We start from the raw sequence: 11682 nt of genomic DNA on the forward strand, positions 1-11682 counted from the left end.
ACGCCCTGTGCCTTGCCCGTGTAGACAAAAGGAGGCCATTTCCAAGCCATATGTCACCCATTTTACTCAACGTACACAAGATCATTTCAATATACTACTTTCACCACAATGGATACCAATTCATCCATAGAAAAAACATTATAAGCAATTACCAAAATAAAGAATAGCCATTATTCTAGGCTTGATACAAATGAAGGGCTTTTAACTTAATCCAAAATACATAACTAATTTCTCATCAAAACACACATCCTAGTCTAGCCCTATACATTCCATACTTCAAAGGAAGATTTGTACTATACCAAGTGCTTTGATTGATAGTGCGATCGATATCTCCGACTCCAAAGGATCCTTGAGCTAATTAAGCAGCACTGAAAGAAAAGGGAAAGGAAAGAGAGTAAGCTTAAAGCTTAGTAAGTTGTATATAAATAAATATACAACAACAATTTCACCATTGGTCATCATGCTCATAACTCAAAGGTAAGTTTAAACTTAACTTACTCATTACCATCTACTCAATGCACATTTTCTAATTTGAGCTCAATACTCATGCATACCAAATAGGTACCTGTACCACTCAAACTTTATTAAACTTTCCTTTTAGGTTACTTTCGTAATCTTTAAATTTGAACCTTTTGGAAAACTACCAGATATTCTATAAGCCTCAAACATGGGATAAGTTGCCAATGCCATGTCCTAGACATGGTCTTACACTGGCTCTCGTATGGGCGTGCTGATGCATGTCCCAGACATGTCTTACACTAGTACAAATCTTAGCCAATGCATGTCCCAGACATGTCTTACACTGGCACTCACCTCTACGCCGATGCCATGTCCCAGACATGGTCTTATACTGGCTCTCATAATGTGGCTGATGCATGTCCCAGACATGTCTTACACTAGCACACAAATCACCAAAATGTCTTGGCACGAATATCCAGTTTTCTTCCTAGAGTTTCAACGGGGTCTTTCTATTATCTCAATTATTACTAAGCATTCTCAATTCACAATTTATCAATCCATGCTATATCAATTCAATGACAATGCGAACACATGTATTAGCAATGTAGTTATATTATTTGCATACAACTTACCTCAGATTACAAAATGTACTCAACTAGTCGGTTTAATCGATTTGCTTGGCTTTCCCCCGGTCTAGGTTTGAATTCAGTAAATCTTGATCTATAATAGCAAAAATGTACTCATTTAGTCATTAAACACAATTAGGCTATCTAAAATTTACATCTTAGCTAAAATAATCATTTTGCCGCTAGACCTTGACAAAATGACCATTTTGCCGCTATGCTCGAAAATCGATTTTTATCAAATTTCTTTGTATCTCAAGCCTATCCGAACTCTTTTTACTCTTATGGAAGCCCCAAAATCTCACTATTTCACACACTTACTACCTATTTTGCAACTTATGCAAAATAGTCCCTTTAGGTGTTTTCATGCTAACACCTTTCACAAAAGTTGTTCATAACACAACTAGGACTCATATTCTTCCATAAAAAATCAGAAAACCTCATAAATATTTTCATTTCAAAACCCTAAACTATTCATCATTTTGCAAACTAGACCCCTCATTTAAAAGCTCATACTTCAAGGGTCTCAAAAATGTAAGAACCTTCAAGAAAACTCATTAAAATCACTTACTTGTGAAGAGATAGCTTGCTGAAATTTTCAAAGCTCCAAGAACCTATATTTTTCATGGAAAATTCGACTAAGAAGAAGAGAATGAAGAGAAAAAGATGAAGGCTAGGCATAGGTATTATTTTATCACCAAAAATGACATCATTCACCTAATATTTTTGACCATTTGATTTTTCTAATACTCATGACTGGCCAACACTTTCAAAAAGGGTTTAATTTCCATTTAAAGACCCTAAATTTTAGTTCTCTATCTAATTAACACATTTGGTTACTAAAATGCAACTTTTGCCTTTTATGCGATTTAGTCCTTTTTCGCAATCGGGCTCACAAACATTAAAATTGACCACCAAATTTTTCATACACTAATATAATCATGTTATAACCTCATAATTTTAATAAAATAAATTTTCTAACTTCAGATTTGTGGTCCCGAGACTACTGCTCTGACTAGGCCCTAAGTCGGGCTGTTACATGGACTTACTAAGCTTTAATGCTTACCCCTTTCATTTTCATCTTTTTAGTGTCTCCAAGCTATCTCAGGGATCGAAGGACATCGGAGACTCAATCACATTATCAATTGGACATTTGGGTATAGTTAGTCTCAACATTTCGAGTATGGCATGTATAGGGGACTTGGTTATTTTGTTATGTGTCATATTAATTAGCCAAATGAGTTGGCTCATGATGGTATTATGGTTCATTTTGTATAAGGCCATGAGAAGTTTCTTATATTTACTTCTCGATTTGTAACCCTAATTATTTATGCATGCATGCAATGTGTTTATACTTCGTGATGTGGTTAGTGGTTGCTTGTTGGTAATAGATGTGATAAATGGCACATATGCTTAATGAATGAATTGGGACTAATAGGTATGACCATAGCTATGGTCTAATTGAGTAGATTAAAGGTAGGTTTATAAGGAAGAATAAATATGAAATTGGTGTGGAATGCCATATGAAAGCATGATGGTTTGATCATATGATATGTTGACCTTACAAAGTCATGGATTAATCATAATTGTGAGTATTTGAGTGACTAAATATGCTATGTTGCATGCCATCAAAAATGTATAACTGAGTGAGCATTTAAGGGTGGCAAATGGCTTGGAAAATAGCCTCAAAGTTGTCCACACAGGTAGACACACAGGCATGTGTCTAGGCCATGTGTGACGCACGATCTGCCCCCCATGGGCATGTAGTCTGGCCATGTGTCCCCTGCATTTTAGTTTTACAAAACAGAATGCCCAGTAGTAAACACACGGGCTAAGACACGGACGGGCATGTGTCTTGGCCGTGTGAGGGACATGGCTTGGAAACATGGGCGTGTGCCCAGGCCGTGTGAAGTCTGCACCATTTTATGAAAAATTATAATTTTAATCAACCACACGATCTAGCCACACGGGCGTGTGACACGGCCGTGTAACTATATTTTGGTGCTAATGTCATAAACAGAGAGTTACACGGCCTGCGGACACGGGCATGTCGAGGGCACACAAGCGTGTCTCCTATCTCCACTCAGGCGTGTGCCCCTGTTTCATGAAAATTTTTCTAAGTTTTTCCAAAATTTTCTAAAGTTATCAGCTTAGTCCTGAACTACTCTCAATGTATGTTTTGGGCCTTGTAGGCCCATATAAAGGACAATTTGCATATGTATGAATGAATTTGATTTGAATAAAATTTTATGACCCGGTTTTGTATGTTTGCTTGAGTATAAGTCCGGTAACACCTCGTACCCTATTCTAACGTCGAATACGAGTAAAGGATATTACATGGCCCCAAAGACGATGACCAAAGGCCAAGTTCTTACCTACCTCTTTATGCATTGGAGGCAGGGTTTCACTTCCCCATCCATTTATTTGTGGGTGAAGTTTTAAAATGCTATGGCGTTACACCAAGGTAACTAATCGGAGCCTCTTAGTGGATCATTTTAGGATTCATCATCCATTGTAGTGAACGGGGGAAGTAGCCCTAGCTAAGGGTCTTCCAAAACCTCTTCTAATTCACCTAAGTAAATCAAGCTACCTAACAAGGTTACTATACTTTGCCAAATGACAAAGGACCCTTTCGTGAATACTACGTCACCATCATCTCTACTTTGTTTGATCTTAATATCAACAAATATGAATCAATATTTTATTTAAATAAAAAAATTTAAAAATAAAATATTGTAATTATTATCCCTTGAATTTTTAAAATTACATTATTTGTTGTTGTAATTAAACGATCCTTTTCGATTCAATCTTAGTGTTACTACTACGGTTAAAGCCAAACACACAAATTACCATTAATTCTAATATCATTATTGTAATATTCAACCTCAACAATATAATAATTAATTTCACCACTATAATTATTTTTAATTTAATCGGAGATAATCTGAACAATGATTTAAATGGAACCTCAGTCTGTATCCAATTTTATACCCTCGGTAATCACCAGTTTAACCACCCGATGTCAATGGAGGGATTTTGTTTATGGAATTTTAGTTAAGTCGGGTGGCAAGAGAAAGAGTTGGGTGAGTCGACTAGCTGAGCTGCTTGAACCAAGTGAGCCTTAAAGCAGGCTAATAAAGCTACCCCAAATGAAAAGCGACGCGTGTCCACTTCCATCGCACCCCCAAAACCCTTGCTAAAATCCATATACCCCTTGTCCTTCTTTCCTCTCTTACCGTTAAAAGCTATCCATTTCGCCACATCTCTCTTTCCATTTCCTTCTTATTAACTCTATCCATTTCGCTTTCTGTGTAAACTCCACTTTTCCTTTTCCTTTTCCCTTTCCTTTCCTTTAGATTCTTTGCTTTTGAGATCTGTGTTCTCTCTCTCTCTCTGTCTTTGTTTTTGTCATTCGTTTGTTGCCTATCGACAAAAGAAGATGAAGAAAAAGTCTTGAAGATGTTGCATAGATTTGGTTTTTTCCTGGTAAGAATCAAAGATAAAATCTGGGGTTTTCGTATAGTGAGTAAATGCTTGACTTATTTCTGCTGATTCACGTTCGATCCCAAATTTGGCTGCGCAAAAGGAAAAAAAGGAAAAACAACAAAACCCCTATTCTTCTTCTTCTTCTTCTTTGATTTTGCAACTAATAGTAACTATAGAAAGAAAGTCATAATTTTTCCTTTTCTTTTCCAGTCCAAATACTATAAGATTAAAAACCCATCATAAATTTTCAATTTTCTTTGCCTTTTTGATAATCTTCTTTTGAGCTGAGTTGGTTTGTGATTAACTGTGGTGATTGTGAAAAGGGTAACCCAAAAAAACAAAATCAGATTTTACTTAGTTGAACTAAACATATTATAAAAGTGGCGAAGATGAGTTTAAGTGCAGCTGAGGATGATTCAGGGTCAGAGATTCATATCCCAGCAGATATAGATTGGCACATGCTTGATAAATCCAAGTTCTTTTTTCTTGGTGCCGCTTTATTTTCAGGTGTATCAGCTGCTCTTTACCCTGTAGTTGTCTTGAAAACTAGGCAACAAGTCTCATCTACTCAAGTTTCTTGCTTTAAAATGTCATTCTCCATCATGAGATATGAAGGACTGAGAGGATTCTACAGGGGTTTTGGTACCTCTTTGATGGGGACAATCCCAGCTAGGGCACTTTACATGGGAGCCCTTGAGGTTACCAAGAGCAGTGTTGGCACTGCAACTGTTAGTTTAGGATTTTCGGATACTACAGCTACTGCTTTAGCTAATGCAGCTGCTGGGTTGAGCTCAGCTATGGCTGCGCAACTGGTTTGGACCCCAATTGATGTTGTAAGCCAGAGACTAATGGTTCAAGGATATAATGACAGTAACAGTAGCAAAAATGTAAATCTCAATGTGAATTTTTGTAGATATAGGAATGGTCTTGATGCGTTTAGGAAAATTCTATATGCAGATGGTCCTAAAGGATTATACAGGGGATTTGGGATCTCGATTTTGACATATGCACCGTCTAATGCGGTTTGGTGGGCATCTTACTCTGTTGCACACAAGCTCATTTGGAGTGGCATCGGTTGTTCTATGGGTAAAAAAGATGAGAGTGGAAGTATTGTGATGGGGTCTGGTTTTAGGCCTGATTCAAAGGCCTTGGTGGCGGTCCAAGGGTTAAGTGCAGCCATGGCTAGTGGCATTTCAGCTTTAATCACTATGCCACTTGACACCATCAAGACCAGATTACAGGTTCTGGATAGAGAAGAGAATGGAGTAAGAAAACCATTGAATATACTGCAAACAGTGCGGAATCTAGTTCAAGAAGGCGGATTGGCAGCTTGTTACCGAGGATTGGGACCAAGATGGGCATCAATGGCTCTGTCTGCAACAACCATGATAACCACCTATGAGTTCTTGAAGCGGTTATCAACTAAGAGCCAAGAGCAATTGACATCATGAAAAAAAAAAGGGAGGCTGAGGGCTTTAACCGGTTTGCTTAGTAACAAGGGTCACCACTTGTAAATTATTTTCTTCCTTTGGCTTTCCTATGATGAGCATCACCTGCATATTAATGTAAAACATGTATCTAGCAGTTTTTCCTTCTTTTTTTCATCTGGATCACGCTGTAATTATGTATCTTTCATGTTTTCAATCTAAATCATGGTTCAATCCTTCACTACCCCAAGTTTTTGAATCAATGTTGTTATTGTTCTTTGAATGATTCTGGCCTCTAACTAAATACTCGAATATTAAACGCTAACGAGTAAGCGAAAAAATAATTGAGACAATAAGGTAATAGTTGAGGCTTCCTATTTTGGGGTCCTTTTAACTCATGGAAGTTACCAAATCTGTCACTTTTACCCTTTACTCGAAACCAAGTAAAATCATTGGGAGATTGGGCAGTCAACTTGTCTTTTTCATGAAAACAGTAAATAATGTCTCCTTCCATTTTAAAATACATGAGATTAACACTTAGAAAATATGTTAAGCTAATTACTCAAAAAGGCATTCTTGGAGAGACACAGGAACTTCACATGCTTCATTCATCACTGAATAACACAAAGATTTAAATAATTGGCAATAGCTTCCCCCAACAATTTTCTAGTCTATCATTCTCAATCTATTTTTAAACCTTTATAGATAGGAAGAGCGAGGGGGATGGAAAACCAGGGGCTGATAAGAAAACCCATTTGCACCGTTGGATTTAATATGAAGCTTTCAGCATCTGCCATCATTAAGAAGGTGTATGGAGCAGCCAACCGGAAACAACAGGCATTGTCACCCACCACTCTATTTTCCTGTCTGAGTTTTATCCATAACAGGCACACACCAAAGTGAAACAAACGGCTGAGATGAGTTGAAGCCAATTTAAGGACCACTTCTAAGTCGGTGTTGCAGTTTTTGGTTATTATTTAGATTGAGAGATGCTGAATTAAGACGGCATGCAAATATAACCAATATTTTGAGCCGATAATACATTCTCAAAACACCCATTGTTTGGATTTCACTTTTCATGCTTGTTTTTTGTTGAGTTGCAGTTACAATTTTGAAAGACAATGGAGTTTACGATGACGAATGCCGACAGGCAAATGCATGTAATGTGGCTTTCATGCTGGATGAGGCGCCTTAATCGAGAACGATATATTTTAATAACCTAGTTAAATTGGCATTTTCTCCCATCTTTAAAAATAGCAAAAATTGGGAAGGAAAGATGAAAATGACATTAAATGCCTGGTTTTACTTCTTGATATATAAATCCTACTACACCTTCTTTTATGGAAGAATTGGAATTTTAAAATTAAAATATGGTTGTCGAGTCCGACGTAATCGACCATAACCAAACCAACTTAAGTCCTAACCATGATGGAAATTTTTAACCAAGACTTAACTCATCTAACTTTAACATTTAATTGAATTAGACATATTACAAATATGTTTAAAAAAATAGAGATGTGTACATTAATAAGTTAAAACAGTTTAGTAATAATCAATATTCAACTTGATCAAACCAAGTCGATCTAAAACCATATTTTTAACATAGTTTGAACTGATTATTATTTCATTAAAAGAAAAGGAGAGAAGCCAACACCCCAGGCGAGCAAGAGAAAAAAGATGAACAGACATCCAACCTCTACTGGACAACCTAAACATACCAAAAATGCGGAGAAGAATGCAAGAGAGTGCCACAGATGGATATATATAAAAAACTTATCCATCAGTTCAACCGATTTAACCTCATTCTGAATTAGTGCAATCCAACCAGCATGTCTGGTTATGAAAACAGTGCCAAAAACTCAGTTTTTGGAGAAATAAATCCCTCCAAAGCGACCTATTCCATAAACGTTGTAGGTCCCATAGAAACCCAAGGACTCAAGGTTCCCACAAAAACAAAGACACAAGACATCATAGATTAAAAAAAAATCCCTCGACAGAACCTACTTAATTAAAAATAAGGTTGAAGTACTTTGAAGCCGAGTCCCCTACTTTTTGTGTCAGTTGCTTCGGCTTCTAGGAGAGCGGTAGTAGCATATCCACCCAAGTTCACTGTTGGATCCATCTTCTTCCTTTAAGGTGCATGGACAGAAAGCACTAACAATAGTTTGAGCCCACTTTCGCCCAACTATTCATCCATCAATCCACATTACCTTTTTATACGAAAGGAAACCAAGTTGCATGCATATAAAGACCAGAAGGATTCAAACATAAACCAAGCCTCCCTTCCAATGGCAGAAATAACTGATTATAATTATCCTATTTTATAATCAAATTAAACAGCCAGTTCACCACCTACATATCAAAAGTCAAAACACAGATCTCCTACATTAAAACGTCACATTAACTAACATCGAACTTCACTACATCCCCTACTAGACAGTTAGCAGTCCCACAATGCCAGAATTCACATAAAACAGCCACCCCAACAACCATCGTCAAGGCCGTGCTCTCTTGTTGCTGCAAGATGGGCATTTGTACTGCTTAATATGCTCCGCCCTTGCTGGTGTAATCTTAACACACTTTCCATGGAACCATTTCTCACAGATATCACAGCAAATCCAGAATTCATCAGCAGCATAATTCTCTCCACAAGCCCCACATAACGTCTCTCCATGCTCCTCATCGTCTTCGTCTTCCATGCCATCTTCAACCTCATCCTTTGATGCTGCTGCCTTCGAATACTTGGGCTGAGATTCAGAACCTCGCTGCATATTTTCAAACAAAAAGGGAAAAGAATATCTAATTTGTAAGGTCCCCTTCCCTTGAAATTGTGTAAAGTCATTTCTCTCTTTCAGGTCAGGGTGACTATTGGTGGTATAATTAAAATAATGTTCTAGTACCTAAATTGGATTTTGGTCAAAGTTTGGCAACCAATGACAAAATCCACTCCATAAACCCCTCCCAAATTGTGAGATTAATATAACACTAGTTTTAGATCCAAACCAAACCTTAACCCTAAAATTTACACAGATTAACATTTAATGGAACAGTTAAGCAAGAAAAAGGATGTATCCATACCTTAGAGTTCGATTTAGATTTGTTGCTGCTATGATTTGAAACTGACGATTTCTCCTTTGTCTGTTTCTTAGTTGCCCCTGTCACAACTTCAAATATTGTCGGAAGGTCATTTATCATATTGAAAAGGCGTTTCCTGCATCACATTAAACAGTATTATTAAGGGAAAAAAAGTAGTTCAAAGTATAGAATAATTTTTATAGCAAATGCAAATCCGATAAACAGCTTTCCAGTGTAAGCAAGCTCATTCATGCAATGCCTATATATATTATGTACACATACATTATAAGCACTTCATGCTGAGGCCTATGATTAAGGATCGGACCAATCATACCTTGTATGAAAAGCTTACGTTAACACCTGGCTTTAGCCTTTTTGGAAAGAAATTCAATTAGTCAATGCAATAAAGTTTCAAGGAAAACCCTATAAATTGGTGTTCAAAACAAATCAACTAATGAGGCTTCTTAAACAAAGTAGCAAAATTCTAGCCAAAATTAAACATGTTAGATGCTGTACTAAATTAACCACAAAACGAAGATCCACTCACCGAAAAAAGAAAGGTCAGCTGAGCGAAAAAGATGGCATGCAAAATTTTCATCATAGACACGTAGCGAGTAGTACAAAAATACCAATTAATAACAAAACACCAAAAATGCAAGATATTCAAATCAATTATTAGGATGAACTGTTGCATGCCAATGAGTAACTTCGCTTATCCACATCTAGAATGGCGTATAAAGCCAAAACAGGAGACAACACATAGGGAAAGAGAAATATACCTGTCAGCTTTATCGAATCCAAACCTAGCACCAAAATAGAAAGCCACAGCAAGTAACCACGCATCACTGTGTACAGCAACCAAAGACAACCAGTCCTTTTCTTGCATCCCATCTCTGGCAAAGTTGATACCCAGTGCAGGCTCCGGAAGCTCTGGAGGCACCTCTTCAGCAGGTAAATTCACCTCCCACTGCTCACTGGGATATCCATAAAGGCAAAGATTCTCCTTTTCTGTAATCAAAGTTTTAATTAACTCTGTTACATTTTGTGCATCTAGAACCAAACAAAGGTACCACGAATAAAATCGTGATAAGCATCTTATAATGGAATTCGTTTTCTTATCCAAATTAAAGCCATGTAACTAACCAATAAGCATCTAATAATGAGAACAATCAAACAAGAATTATTTTCCTCGCCGACTTTTAAAACTATAGTTATTTTATAAGAAAGAAAAAAAAGGGTCTACATTTGTAAAACAGAATTCCAGAGGAATAAAAAGCAGAATGTTGAAATATTCAAATCTACCTCATCTGAACATATAGATCCCTCTCCTAGTTCAAAACAATCCATTCTTATTTTAAAGGGGAAAGTTCAATCTAAGCAGAAAAATCGCTGTTCAGTAAGTGATAGTGTTCTTCAAGCCATAATCGTAAATACCATTGCATGCACTTCATTTATACTAAAAAAGACATTGAAAAAAAAAATTTAACTTCAATTCTCCAGATAAATCATTTCAACAAAATGAAGCTGGGAATAGAAAACCCAACAATAAATTCTCCATTTAAAAAATAAAAATAAAAACCAAGTACCTGGATCGCACTGCTTGTAGAACTCTTCCACATCTGCAAGCAACACCACACCCGAAAAAGTAATTAACATAAACAAACTTAAAAAGATAAGAATGGAAAGAAAGGGAGCGTTCTTTTAAGAAGATGACAAAAGAATAAGAGAAAAGGGAGAGAAGGGAGATACCAGTAGTGAGGGCTTTAATCATGGCAGCTCGACGACCCTTGAAATCTCGAAAGACTTCTTCGACTGTACGTGGGTTATAGGAAGCACCGCCGTCCATAACCCAGACTGATTATTTCGAAGAGAACTGGTTTTGTTTGAGAGAGAGAGAGAGAGAGAGAGAGAGAGAGAGAGAGAGAGAGAAGGAAGGAGAGATGTTTGCAAAAAATGGGTTTTTAGTGGCAGAGCATTTGAGTGAGACCCCTTTTCTTTGTGGGTGAAGAGAAAAGGAAGGAAAAGACAGAGAGGAGATGGAAGCGGAATTTTGAAAGAAATTGGGAGTTTCAATTAAGCGGATTTGATAAGGGAAGGAAGAGTCCGTGAACCTCACCCACCCCGGCTTTTCTCACTTTTGGCCCAAACTCTATATGATAATTAAATATTATTTTGATTAAAATAGTAATATGTTTGGTGTTTTAATGTATAAAAAAAAAATTGTTCTCATATTAATATTTATTGTTATGTTAAAATAATTACCTTTTAGTAATTTAATAACTGAATTAAGACTTGATAGTAAGTGACATTAATTCAGACAAGATCTTTATATATAGTATAGAATATAATTGTAGCAATGAGATTAAAATTGGTCCAAATATAATTGTAAGAATCAGATGAGAATTGAAAATAATTATTAATGATATCAAATTTTTTTATACAATAAAGTAAAGAATAAGGGTTACATCGTTTGAACATGTATCTAACGAGTATTTAGAAAGACTTTTAACTCTCACTTCATATAAGTCAAGACATATTAAACTAAAATTATATATATAACTTTTAAATTATTTCTTAAGAAATTATTAAAAGTTATGTCGATTTATAATTTT

The 11682-nt window shown here is 36.3% G+C and overlaps 2 protein-coding genes across 2 annotated transcripts; one reads left to right on the forward strand and one right to left on the reverse strand.

Annotated features, from left to right (window-relative positions):
* Positions 1–4279: 4279 nt before the first annotated feature.
* LOC108450125 (uncharacterized) lies at positions 4280–6245 on the forward strand. The gene has a single exon (XM_017747611.2). It carries the CDS (start codon positions 4958–4960, stop codon positions 6017–6019), a length of 1062 nt encoding a protein of 353 aa, XP_017603100.1. The 5' UTR covers positions 4280–4957; the 3' UTR covers positions 6020–6245.
* A 1961-nt stretch (positions 6246–8206) lies between these two features.
* On the reverse strand, positions 8207–11201 carry LOC108453581 (PHD finger protein ALFIN-LIKE 4-like). Its single transcript, XM_017751769.2, has 5 exons — positions 10820–11201; positions 10657–10689; positions 9850–10078; positions 9074–9206; positions 8207–8760 (listed from the first exon to the last, which is right to left on the reverse strand). Exons 1-5 carry the CDS (start codon positions 10914–10916, stop codon positions 8491–8493), a joined length of 762 nt encoding a protein of 253 aa, XP_017607258.1. The 5' UTR covers positions 10917–11201; the 3' UTR covers positions 8207–8490.
* Between the last annotated feature and the right edge of the window lie 481 nt (positions 11202–11682).

The sequence above is a fragment of the Gossypium arboreum genome, chromosome 6 (genome assembly GCF_025698485.1).
Source record: "Gossypium arboreum isolate Shixiya-1 chromosome 6, ASM2569848v2, whole genome shotgun sequence".
Lineage (NCBI taxonomy): Eukaryota > Viridiplantae > Streptophyta > Magnoliopsida > Malvales > Malvaceae > Gossypium > Gossypium arboreum.

Coding starts and splice junctions, on each gene's coding strand:
- LOC108450125 (XM_017747611.2), top strand. CDS start 4,958: ATGAGTTTAAGTGCAGCTGAGGATGATTCAGGGTCAGAGATTCATATC.
- LOC108453581 (XM_017751769.2), bottom strand. CDS start 10,916: ATGGACGGCGGTGCTTCCTATAACCCACGTACAGTCGAAGAAGTCTTT. Junction 10,079..10,656: donor CTACAAGCAGTGCGATCCAG/GTACTTGGTTTT, acceptor CTTTGATTACAG/AAAAGGAGAATCTTTGCCTT. Junction 8,761..9,073: donor AATCTAAATCGAACTCTAAG/GTATGGATACAT, acceptor GAAAATATGCAG/CGAGGTTCTGAATCTCAGCC.